Source organism: Octopus bimaculoides, chromosome 5 (genome assembly GCF_001194135.2).
Source record: "Octopus bimaculoides isolate UCB-OBI-ISO-001 chromosome 5, ASM119413v2, whole genome shotgun sequence".
NCBI lineage: Eukaryota > Metazoa > Mollusca > Cephalopoda > Octopoda > Octopodidae > Octopus > Octopus bimaculoides.
Genome location: NC_068985.1, coordinates 60,820,127 through 60,834,111, shown reverse-complemented (window position 1 = coordinate 60,834,111; position 13,985 = coordinate 60,820,127). Strand labels below are relative to the sequence as shown.

The following is a 13,985-nucleotide window of genomic DNA, read 5'->3' as shown; positions in this document are numbered from 1 at the left end:
AATTATGGAGTGAATTTTAGGGCTTATAAATCTAATATTTTCCTATCCTTCCTTAATACCAGTTCCCATATGCTATTCATATCTGCACTCGTCTGCTTAGGAGGTTGTTGTGTCCTAGCATCTGTGCTGCTTCTTTCAGTTTTTGTATTTTCCAGTGGTGTTCTCTGTCTATTATTTTAACTTCATCCCACAGGGGGAGGTGGTCTCCATTTTTCCATACATGATCAGCTATACCCGATTTATCAATATATCCTCATGTCACAGCTTTGCAATGTTCCTCTTCCCTTATTTTGAGGGGGCAGCATGTTTCGCCTTTGTATAACCTACCTGCATGGGATGGAGTACACATAGTTTTTGGTCGTTTTTTCTCTTCTATTGGTGGTTTTGTTGGAACTCCTGGAGTCTTGCATGCATTGTGGGCTTGCTACCTGCAGCCTATGGTACCATGTTATCTGTTCTTTCCAACTATCTAATATTTTTCCTGATGATTCTGACCATGTCCATGGGGGCAAACTTTTTGTAACAGTTCTATCGGCACTTTATTCTGATTTCTTTTTTGTTCCTCTTCATGCCTTCTGATACTGTGCACAAAGACCCAACAATAATTAACACTATCTTCACCTTTTCCTCACTCAAACTATCTCATATTTAAGAGGGTTGTATTTGTTTATTTTTTTGTCTTCCTTCTTCACTATTCATGTGTCAAAGGGGCACACAACATCAGTTATACAGCACATGTGGTTCACTTTTTCCACCACCACTAGGTCTGGCTTGTTGTACTCTAGTACCTGGTTTGTTTGGATTGGGAAATCCTACAGAATTTTGCAGGTCTCTGACATCGCCTCTCTCTGGTTTGTGCTCATACCACATCTTGCTTCTCTCTAATCCCCATTTTTCACAAAGTTTCCAATGTAGCACTTTCACTACTTCATTGTGTTGCCACAACTTATTTTGGTTTTGGATAAGTTGAGGATGTTCATTCACAATACAGGCAATGGTTTCATCATCTCTATTACAGATTTAGTACAGTGGAGACACTTATTTATTTCTAAGGTTGACCCTCCAATTTGTGACCAAAGTTTGGTCTTGCTCTGGCAGTATTGTGTTCTCAGACTCTTTTTTCAGTGTTCCCCTCTTCAACCAGTCCTACTTATGTTTTCCAGCAACATCAGTTCTGATTACATGGAATTGACTGTGTGGTTCCTTGTTGCATACTGTTTCTTCATGTCCATCTTGTTCATTTTGTTTTCTTTTCCTTTTTCCTGATTTCAATCTGTTCTCATCTCTAACTGCCCTTAACAAGGTTTCCTCTTTTTGGGGTATATACCCTCAGCACATTCCCAAGTTCAATATGCATAGTCTTCCACACTTATCAGTACCCTTCCTCCATTTCTCTCTTCATGTATAGGCAATCAGTGCCTGCACATGGATGATGGGCTCCATGCATTGTTAGGAGCTTTCTTGTCTTCCTGCCCAACTTCTTTAGTTCATCCTCTGTCTACTTTAGAATTCCAGCACCATACTGAATGACTGTGGTATTATTATTATTATTATTATTATTATTATTATTATTATTATTATTATTATTATCATTATTATTATTATTATTATTATCAATGAAACTATTATAACAACTACTGTATTGCTGTTATCATGAAATCTTCATTATATAGAAAGTTATTCTGCTGTTTTCAATACAACTACAAGGATGTGTGAGTACTTTCTGCTTTCTAACACCTTCGTCTTACACATTAATATGAGCAATATGTGTAATATTAGTCATTATTTTCATTGTTGTATTCACCTGAATTGTTATAGTCCATCACTTGGTGTGTCTCAGAGACAGAGAACAATTTAAGCTACATTGTGATAGATTAAACCTGCAGAATCAAGTAGACAGAGGAAAACTAAATTTATTACATTTAATTAAGTACATTTCAATTAAGTGGTTAATGAGACAACAAACAAGAGAATATCAAATGACCTTTACACTCTTCTCTCAAACCAATGAGACAGATGTGGTCTATGTCCAGCTTGACCTGTTGTTGGTCCCTGTCTGTAGAAACAAGCAATAAGTCTTTTGATTTTCCTTTTAAAGAAATATATTCTACAAAGGATATGTGCACCACTTCTTACTGACAACTATACCTTATATCTTAAGTCATATCATCTACCACTGACCCCTCCCCAATACTCACTACATTCGCACCTAGATCTCACTGCACACACTTTTGCAATCATTGCCTCCCCACACTTCCTGATTTTATAGTTTCACACTCTTCAATCCATTATTTTGTACATTGAGGGCACACTCTGACACCTCATCACTACACTCTTTATTTCTCTTTCCAGCTCTACTCCAGTTACTCCCAGTCACCATTATTAATGCAGAGTAGCCATTTACTTCTCTGCAACAACAAATGTGTTCTTTTCTTTTCTATGATACTTTAAACTCCTCGACACTTCACAAACAGCTGCTTCCCTTTCTACTATACTCCTAATTAATGAAGCTTTTCAGTCTTGCAAGTTACATGGCAACCTCACTAGTGCTGGTTCCATGAGAAAAGCATGCAGTACATTCAGTAAAGTAGCATTAAGAAGAACATCTAGTAGGAGAAACCTTGCCAAAAATGAGGCGCAGGAGCAAGATGTGGTCCTCCAACCAACTGAATTCTGTCAAACCATCCAACCCTTGCCAGCAGGAAAAGCAGACACAAGGATGGTAATGCCCTAGTCTGTTGTGTTTTGACCAGCATATTGAAACTAATTTTACCAACTGGAATTGTCCAATGTTTTGGACTTTGTATTTCTTATTTCTGCTGCTTGGCTAATTTGTGTAATTCATTCACATACATATCATTTAACTTCCAACCTCTATGCAAATGTGGATTAAATGATTTGATGGGATCTAATGAGTAGAAAACCTATGTCCATGGTTTATATGACTGAATGCCCTTCCTAATGTCAACTAACCACTTCACAGAGAATACACTCATGAAATATATTGTATACATATACATGTGTGTACATATGCATGTGTGTAAATATAAAAGTGTGCATATAAGTATGTGTGTGTGTTCACAGTTCACACACACACACATACTAATTAAACTCTAGGTATAAGGAAATTTTTAAAAATATAATTTCTCCAATTTATTAAGATTTTCTCTCTATTTGTTGTAAGTTAATATGAAGTGTCTCCCATACAGACTAGTGATTAACTTCAAAGTCTTCTCTTGAAGACTGGAACATTTTGCAAGTTCACCTGCTTTTTACTGTACTGCACCTTGTCTTGTGGGTAAGTCTATATTAGAAAACAGCAAACGCCAATTCACCAATGTTTCAAGCTTACTTTACTTTCACAGTTTCATATATGTGTGTGTGTAATTTTGTTTTTGTTTCTTATTTTGCAGGTAACTGTTTGATGTCTGCCTTTTTGTATTTCTGTCTCTTCAACTTATGGAGTTGTGTGTGTGGGTATGTGTGTAAGTGTGTGAGTGATGTGACTAATTTTGTTTTAATACCAGTAAAGTTATTTAAAATTTCTATTATAGAATTTCTGTTGTGGAGACAATATGAATTTTATGCAGTGGCAAACTCTTTTGACCACATTACCCAGTGCATATAACGACTCTCTCTCACACCCACCCACCCACATATATACACCTGTATATATATATATATATATATATATAGAGAGAGAGAGAGAGAGAGAGAGAGAGAGAGAGAGAGAGAGATGCAGACATATGTGGTAAGAAGTTTGCTTTCCAACCACATGGTCCTGGATTCAGACACACTGCATGGCACTTTGGGAAAGTGTGTTCTACTAAATCAAAGTAGAATCAGACCAATCAAAGACGTGTGTGTAGATTCAGTAGACTGAAACTAAAAGAAGTCTGTTCTGTGTGTGTATGTGTATTATATTTGTATGTATAGGTATTATAGATGCATAGGTATTCATCTATGTGTGTGTTTGTCTTCTTCCACTGCCTGACAACTGGTGATCCTCATAACTTAGAATAAGTACCAGGTTTTAAAACAGTAGGTACTGGCATCAAATCATTCAGCTTGGACCCTTCAAGCCAGTGCACCAGCATGGCCACAGTTGAATGACTAAAATATGTAAAATATAAAAGTGTGTGTGTTTTAGGTTGTATTAAATATAGTATATGTGTGTTAGTGTTAGTTGTATTAGAGCTCATAAATTCCAAATTATGCATAGTGTTGCAGACAAAGAGCAATGTATTTCAATAAAACAGATTATTTTTATACTAGAATTGATCTGAATGAAAATTATCTGTGAAAAATAATCTGGAAAGAAATGAGTCCTTTTTAAACCTTGAGAAAAATAGAAAAGAAGTCTTTGGTGTGACTCTAAAAACAACATTGATGTTACCTTATGTTATGGTGATGAGTATAAGTGAAGCTAGGTTTAGAGTGAGTGAAGTAAGTAGAGCTAGGTTTGACTGTGTGGAGTTAGGCTTGTGTGTGTTGTATTAGTGGAGCTATGTTTATTATGCTTAACTTCATGTGAGTGGACTTATGTTATTACGTATAGAATTATGTTTATTAATGAGCTAGAAGTGTGAGAGGAGCTATGCTTGTTAGTGAGCTATGATATGTGCGAATGGAGCTGTTGAATAATACGTGTGTTCTATGTATACTAAACTTTTCACTGGACCGGTTTCTATTCCTTTAATGTCATAACTTTCACTCTTTGGTTAAGTCTGTCAGACTTAATTAAAATATCTCATTAATTTTATGTTATAAACTCTGTCTTGTCCTTGTTTTAGGATAAAGTTGATCTGGTCTCAGCACGTCGAACAATGCCTGAGTCGAGTGAAGGTGGTGCAGGTGGAGTTAACCCTTTGGCTCCCTCTCACCTAACTAACTCCATTCCCAGATGGAACAATAAGAAACCAATTTCTCCAACAATAGATTCTAACAAGAGCTGGCCAGGACTATCCTTAGAGAAACCATGTATGTATATTTTCCATTTTCACTTTATATATCACCCACACCACCACACCCACACATGCACACACACCTGATCTAGTTTTGGCTGTGTCATCTAAGATGAAACTTTAACAAAAACAAAAGCTAATTGCTTCTGTCTTTCCATCCTGGTTGCTGAGATCTCTTTGGTTTAAACATGTGATGTACTGTCACAGGGAAACTTAATGAATGTTTATTAAAAGTTTGGTTGTAACTAAGTTTACAAATTAAATCTCAAATATACGGTCTGTGACCTCATTAATATATGTATATGGTTATGTGCAAATATATGTATATGGCGATGTGCAAATGTTTCCTTTGAATTATGCCAAAAGTACAGTGCATTAACAATTCATCTGGGATCTTTCTGATTTGGTGAACACCATTTTTTATTTAGTTTTTATTTAGTGTGTTTTCTACTGAAACACTTTAAAACTTTGTATACTTGTATATTTTGTCTTATAGAACAGAGAAAAATTTTTATATTCGAAGTTATTTCATTTTTGAAAGTTGTCGTATTTCGGTAATTTCAACCAATCAGTGACGTCTATTGAGGTGAAAACAATTACTGCTGTGGATTGTCAACAACACGTTGTGGCGGTGTAATGGGATCTTTTCCCTTGAATAAAATTAGTGCCGTTATTTGTCAACAACAACTATCGGCGGTACTGTTATTTATGACATCGTTTGTGCGTTTGTATTGGTTTTAGCTTTAGGGTTTTAGAGTTTTAGGGTTAGTGTTAGGGTTATTAGTATTTTTGCCAAATTTCGTGAAAAATTTGTGGCAGTGTATTGAACAGATTTTCACCAAATTTGGCAAAAATACTCATAACCCTAATCCTAACTCTAAAAAATGGTGTCCACCAAATCAGAAAGATCCCCTAACCCTAACTCCCTAACCCTAAAACTCTAAAGCTAAAACCAGTACAAACGCATGAACAATGTCATAAATAATAGTACCACCGATAGTTGTTATTGACAAACAACGGCACTAATTTTATTCAAGGGAAAAGATCCCATTACATTACACCGCCACAACATGTTGTTGACAATCCACAATAGACATCAGTGATTGGTTGAAATTACCGAAATACGACAACTTTAACATGAAATAACTTTAAAAATATAAACTTTTCTCAACAACACTAAGAGTAAAAGATGTTTTATATGACACATTCTACCAGTGTCCCAAGTTTGAAAGTGTTTCGTTAGAAAACAAATGGTGTCCGCCAAATCAGAAAGATCATTCATCTGTTTAAACATCATCCATACTTATATATACATCGACTACACAAATATTAACTGATGTAAACATATACATAAATAAATGAAAAAGTGTATAAATAGATATCATTCCAAATATTTGTGGGAATAGATGCATCTTAATCACAATATCGTATTTGTATTTATAAATACGCGCAAACATGTCTGTACACTGGCACACACACACATAATGTAGGTAGGATCAAATTCAAGCTGTATCCTCTTGAAGTACATCTGCTTACCAGTATTAATATCCAATATGTAAATGATGTCATTGTTGCATTGACATAAGGTATGTATTAGAGTCCAAAAATTCTGGAAATATTGTTTGCAGAATTATTATATGACAAAATACAAAGTCGGAAAATATTTTTGGTATTATTTATTCACCATTTCACATGTTTTATTTGCTAATAGGAATTATAAAGATTTACATGTTAGATAAACATGTAAGGAATTTCTTATTGGAAATTTCTTACATGTTTATCTAACATGTAAAACTTAGTAATTCTTATTAGCAAATGAAACACGTATAATGGTGAATAGATAATACCAATAAATTTTCCAACTTCCTGCTTTGTTTTATATATATATATTTTTTTTGGAAAGAAAGTATTTATAATGAACTTATGAGTAACTTATAACTCTTATGTCCAGGTTATAAATTTTTATTTGTAGAGTGGGTTATGGAACAAATTGCATAAAAGCCTAGAAATGCTGAGTTTCTCCCAAGAAAAAAAAATCAAAACAAATTATTCGCATTCTCCAAATCCAATCAATTAGTGTTACCACAAAGAGTTCTAAAATATTCCTGGGATTCTCTTTTTAAGGTTCCTGGACTGAATATATGCACACAACCTTGTGTGTATATAGCATATACAGAGCACACCTGTTGCATGGGTTTAAATATATCACATATGCAGCTTCCTATATGCCCATGCTGACATACTTATTTACAGATCTCTGGAACTATTCTTGACTCCAACAAATGAACCTAGTCACTTTGTTAGTGACAAGCTTGAATTCTGTGAAAAATTTGAATAAGTCTCAAAGAAAAATAGGCATGCAAATCAGATGTGGGAATCATCATTTGTCTTTGATAAAATAATCTTTCTATTAAATCTTTGTTTGGTCATTTTTTTATTTCTGTTAGTCAGAGGAAGGGAAAGAGAGAACCTTAACCATTTCAGCTTCATAATCTGTGTGATTTGGAAAATTGAGCTAAGCAATTGTTGTTGGTAGTGAGTTTCTGTTATTGCAAGGGAAAATATGGGAATGTGTAGTAGGACCTGGGGAAACAGATGAACCTAAGTATTGGAAGCTTTAAATTATAGTGAAGATGTGGTGGGTAATATAGGGAAGGTATAGTTTATAATATAGTGTAGAGTATATTATAATGGGAGTGTGGTATATGATATAGTGGAAGTGTGAAGGCATTGTGTATAATATTGTGGAAGTGTGGTATGTAATATAGTGATGTTGTGTGGTAAAATAATATTGTGGAGGTGTGGTCTATATCATAGTGGCACTGTGGTATTTAATATAGTGGAGTTGCATATAATATAAGGAAGATGTGGAGTATATTAGTAGCAACCTTATTTATCAAAGTGCTAACCACAGACCTCAACATTAAAGCAATGCTAGTTTTTCATCAACATTTAGTCAATCCCATGTGATGTGGTTTAATGACAGCTTTATTAAGATGTTTTATTTTTCATTTCATTTACACTCTGTCAAAGATAATAGGACATTATTAACAATAATATAACTCTAATGTAATTGTATATATGTGTCTTGTTTTTTAAGTGAATTATAAATATTCAAAATATTTTCTGTCAATCTGTTTGAAAGAGTTTTATTGCAATAATGTATAGTCATTGTGGTAGTTCTTTGTAGTCTCCTCTCTTGTGATGTTAAATCTGAATAACAACTTCTGTTCCATTTATTTTTAGCTCACAATATTGTGGTGGAGCAGGAACGACAACGGATTGAAGAACTGAAGCGGCGAGCAGCAGACGAGGGCCGTGCTCAGTGGGAAGAACGCAAGCTAAGAGAAGCTAACTGCAAAAGTTTCAACTCTTTAGAGTCAGAAGATTCCAGTATAGCTAGCAGCTGTGAAACACCTTCAGAGAAAGAGACCAGGTAAGAAATCCTATTCATTCCCAAGTTGTCTCTTTTATATTACATTTCCTGGTGTGAAGGCACATGACCTAGAGGCTAGGGTGTCAGACTTACAATCATAAGGTCTTAACTTCAATTATGTGGTGTGTGTTGTGTCCTTGAGCAAGGCTCTTTATTGCATATTGCTCCATCTACTCCACTATAATGAGTAGTGGCCTAATGTTGGAACAGCTCTCCCTCCAGCTGTTACATCATCATCATCATCATCATTGTTTAACGTCCGTTTTCCATGCTGACATGGGTTGGATGGTTCGACTGGGGTCTGGGAAGCCAGGAGGCTGCACCAGGCTCCAATTTGATTTGGCATGGTTTCTACAGCTGGATGCCCTTCCTAATTCCAACCACTCCGAGAGTGTAGTGGGTGCTTTTTACATACCACCGACACGGGCCAGAGGGTGTTGGCATTGACCACGTTTGGATGGTGTTTTTACGTGCCACCGGCACAGGAGCCAGTTGGGGCAAGAAGATTTGCATCGACCACATTTGGATGGTACTTTTTATGTGCTGCTAGCACGGGGAGCCAGTCAGGCAGTGCTGGCATCAACCACAACTACAATTTCTATTTGATTGTGGTTTGATTTGATTTTGATGCTGATGATGTACTTCACTCCATAGGTCTCCTCAAGCACGGTATGTTGCCCTACGATCCAAAGGTACTTTTGAGTGGGCTGGCTATGCGACACTGGCATAGGCTACAGCTGTGATCTTACTTTCCTTGCTGAGTGTTCTAAAATCACAGCACATCTCCAGAGGTTTTGGTCTTTCATCATTGCCTCTGTGAGGCCCAACGTTTGAAGGTCATGCTTCACCACCTCATCCCATGTCTTCCTGGGTCTACCTCTACCACGGGTTCCTTCTACTGTCTAGGAGTGGCACTTCTTCACACAACTCTCCTCATCCATATGCAGCACATGACCATACCAGTGCAGTCACACTGGTATGGTCATGGCTGCGTATGGATGAGGAGCCACATCCAATGCTTCTTATGTCCAACATTTCTCTCAGGGGATAGAGGTTGTCAGGGTATGCAATAGAGTGCATGACCTCATCTTTGCACACAATTTAAATTAAAAATATGGATTGTATTCAAAAAGTGTCTTCGCTTAATGTGTTCTTTGCTTTTAAGGAATGTACATTGTATATAAGAGTGGATTTATAACATTACCTGTTTAGTTTTTATATGCAACCAACTTCTTGCAATCTATCACAAATTTATGATTTCTCTTATTTGCTATAAAACTTTTTGAAGGAATTACAAGATCACTGGAACATTAGAATCCCATGTCTGATATAAAAAGATGATATGATCACAATACTTTGGGTCACAGTTTTCTCAGTCACAGTTGACTTGGGTTTAACCCTGTAGTGTTGGAACCAGATGTATCCAGCCCAAATATTCTACCTGTTTTATGTTCAAACCGGCCAGACGCAACCTCTCACACCTACCCTACAATGTCATTCTGAAAACAAAAAAATCACATCATTGATATCTCAAAGTTACAAGATAATGCATGATTAATTCAAAACAATGTGTATAAATATTACGTTTGACAGAGTAATCTAAATGCTAAAGGATTAAACAACAACAGAAATAATTATATTATCAGATTTATTGTTTTTATCAACTGTGAGATGTCTACGTTGTGATGTTTATGACTAGACACTGTGGAAGTACAACACTGTAGAGCTGAGATTCACAATCTCTTTGACTTTATGGTACACTGGAAATCAAATAACAAATTACTGCCAAATCAATATTTACTTAATTTCATTAATTATGCTTGTGTATAATTATATCTATGCATAGGTATAGGCATGTATGATAGAAGTTCACTTCCCAACCACATGGTTTTGGGTTCAGTCCTATTGGGAGGCACCTGAGCCAATCAAAGCCTTTTGGTAGACAGAAACTTTAAGGAACCCATCTTAGATGTGTGTGTGTGTATATATCTTGACATAATGTGATAGTTGCTGTGTATAAAGCACTGTGTTGGTGCGACGTAGAAAGCATCCAGTACACTCTGTAAAGTGGTTGGCATTAGGAAGGACATCCTGCTATAGAAACCATGCTAAAAAGACAAATGGAGTCTAGTGCAGCTCTCTGGCTTGCCAGCTCCTGTCATACCAGCATGGATAACTGACATCAAATGGTGATGAGGATGATGATAATAAAAGCAACATAAAAATGTAAATGAGCCTCACTGTCATACAAACAATGTCATTTGTTTCCAATTTCTTTAAAAATTTTACTTGAAATGCACGTCAAAATAGATAAGGGTTGGTAATAGGAAGAGCTTCTGGCTGTAAAAGATCTGACCCAGACAAACATGGAAAAGTGGATGTTAAATGATGATGTAAAAATATAATATTTTCCAAGATGCTCAAGGATTAACATGGATTTTTTAATGACTTAAATTACTTTTTTAAAAATCCACATTGCACCTAAATGCATCTTGTGATGCACTGTTTGAGAAACACTGCTGTAGTGATTTAGTCTTTGTAGTGTTGAGTGTAACCATATTGTTATGTCTATATCGAAGGGTCTTCTGAAGATCCTTGTACATGTAGCTAGTGAATGTCTAGGTTTTTGTGTGGATGACATCTACATATGGGAAAATGATAGAACACAAAGTAGTTTTATCTACATGTGTACGTGTTGTTAGAAATAATAGCAAGCAGGTTGGCATTATTGTAGACAAGGAAAAGTTTTCTATTTGAAAAAATTTCCAATTGAAAGACAAACAAAGCTCTAGTAATATTGATGGATGTTGTTTGAATTGAAACTTCATTTATTGGTTGTCATGAAACTCCCTTTATCCTGCAGTACATCATTTAGCTTTATTTGATTATGATTATTAAAATAATGAAATATAGTTCTGAATATTAACAAATTCATTACTGTTTACATGCAACTGATTAAATTACATCACCAAATGTTTAGTTTTAGCTAATCTTCATCTCCAGCTGCAAACACATCTGTGTTGATAACCTCATACAATTAGGTAAAAATTAAAAGAAACCAAAGAAAATGGTTTTGCAATGCAACATGAAACTGTTTAATTCTAGCAGATATTTATAGATTGTTTGAGATTTGTGTAGGTGGTGGTGTGTGTGCATGCTTGTTTGTATTTGTGGGTTTTTTTGCATGCATATGTAGATGTATCCATATCTCGTGTGTGTGCATGTCTGTGCATAACACTCCGTCACTCACTTCCATATATACACACATACTCTTTCTCACACACTCATATACTGAGACCTACACTTTGTCTTTCTCTCTCTCTCACAGAGAAGAGTTAAAGTTTTTCTTTTGCTTTGTTGTTATTGGAGACCATGCTTGTCTGTGCAGTGAAAAGAAAGTAACAAGAAAAAAGACTGAAGAAGAAAGACTAAGAACAAAAACAACAATAATTAAAGCTACAACAACAATTCAGATACTCTGTCTGTCTGTCTGTCTGTCTCCCCCCCCCCATTAATCTATATCTTTGATCAAAGATTCTATTGTTTAAAATCATGTTGAAGTTACCTGGCTAATATTTCTTTTACTACTGTTGCCACAGTTGCTGCATTCAATGATTCATGTCTGATATTCTCATCACACACACACACACTCTCTATCTCTCTCTCTCTCTCTCTCTCTCTTTCTCTCTCTCTCTCTCTCTCTCTCTCTCTTTCTCTTTCTCACAGAGTTTTAAGTTGTTATTATGATTCCTCAGTGCTTACTCCTTAATGCTTATAAAGAACAAACACATGTATACTCTTTTGGTTTAAACAATACAATAATTATTGTTACAGTCTCTCTGTTAGATTCTTCTTCATTATTATCATAGCCATTTATCTTTTAGGCTGGCAGAGATTCAATACATTGTCTTCAGATTGACATTAACAGTGAGATACACTATAGTATTTTCTGGTTTATTTGTTATCCAGGCTCATCCCTGGATTTGAACTCTGCACTGCATGCTTGTCTATGATACAGTACCTGACTGCTGTTCCTGACAGCAGTGAGCTGTACCACATCACTATATACAGCTAGGCCTTTAGTGACCAAACATAGACTATTACCTGGATATAGCTGATATGATACTATCAGCTAAGTAGGTTGTATGTCACAGATGACCAACACCAAAAGAGATTGAAATAAAAATAATTCAGCAATTTTGAGTGGAGGTGAAAGTCAATTACCTTGACCCCAGTACTTGTCTGGTACTTATTTTATCAACCCTGAATGGGTGAAAGACAAAATCAATCTCAGTGGCATTTGAACACAGAATGTAAAAGGCCAGAAGGAATGCTGCTAAGCATTTTGTTCAGTGCAATAACGATTCTGCCAGGTTACCAATTTATGACATAATAAGAATGAGCTTATTGCATAGTGCTCAGGTACATTACAGCCTGTAGAGTTCAGCATTTTCTTGACAATTTTGTTCCTTTATGTTCATTTAGAAATGAGTAAATACCAAAATTTCAAGTTGAGATATACAGAATGAGATATGTATATATATACAGGAAAAGTTTTTGACCCCCCCCCAAAAAAAAAATCCACCCCAGCAAGTTTTGTCCTATCCATGCAGTTGTTGAAAAGTACACATTAGATAATAATGACAGTGATGATAATATGTATGAGTGTATGTATCATCATCATCATCATTGTTTAACATCAACTTTCCATGCTGGCATAGGTTGGACAGTTTGACATTCCAACTGTCTGTTGTAGCGTAGGTTCTATGGTTGGATGCTCTTTCTAATGCCAACCACTTAATAGGGTTGGCTGAGTACTTTTCACATGCTTCCGGCATTCATGTCTCTACACAGCACTGGCATAAGTGCACTAACACAATACTGGCACGAGTGCTTTTTATGAGGCACCAGTGCCTCAAAGACCATGCCTGTATGTGTAGAAGATAGTGATTTTACTTAGCTTGACATGTCTTATCAAGAAGAGCAAATCACCACATCTCCTGATCCCTTGTCATTTCTTTAGTAAGGCCCAGCATCTGAAGAGCCTTTCTCATCACTTCATCCCATGTTCCTGGGTCTACCCTATCCACAGGTATATGTTTGTGTACTGATCCTGATAAAGTGAAAAATAAAAAGGACTTTTATATATTGTGGGTATAAAATTGGATTTTATTGAAGGTTCATAAATGTTATAAATAATTCCAGGAAGAGGGGGTAACTACAATTAGTTTCAAATTCAAGTGACAGCCCAGGTTATCTTCAGGGAAACAACTGTCACCTGATTACTCCAAAATAGACATCCCATGGAGCCTGAAAATAACCTAGGTTGTCACCTGGGTTTGAAACTAAAAGTAATTGGCCTTCTATACTGATATTGTAATATAATTATGACCTTACAATATGTGTGTGTGTGTGTGTATTCATACAACATCATCATCATTTAATGTCTGTTGTCCATGTTGCCCAAAATGCCACGCAGTGGGACTGAACCCGGAACCATGTTGTTGGTAAGCAAGCTACTTACCACACAGCCACTCCTGCACCTATATATTTATATATATATAATATATTTATATATATATATA

At 35.8% G+C, this 13,985-nt stretch overlaps 1 protein-coding gene across 6 annotated transcripts in view; it reads left to right on the top strand.

The window, feature by feature from the left end:
• The window catches only part of LOC106869304 (pleckstrin homology-like domain family B member 1), a 462,567-nt gene that overhangs the window by 403,346 nt on the left and 45,236 nt on the right, over positions 1-13,985 (top strand). For all 6 annotated transcript variants that reach the window (XM_052967731.1, XM_052967733.1, XM_052967734.1 and 3 more), the window contains 2 exons: positions 4,794-4,980; positions 8,211-8,400. In XM_052967731.1, the coding sequence (XP_052823691.1) occupies positions 4,794-4,980; positions 8,211-8,400 (377 nt within the window). The remainder of the gene's footprint in view (positions 1-4,793; positions 4,981-8,210; positions 8,401-13,985) is intronic.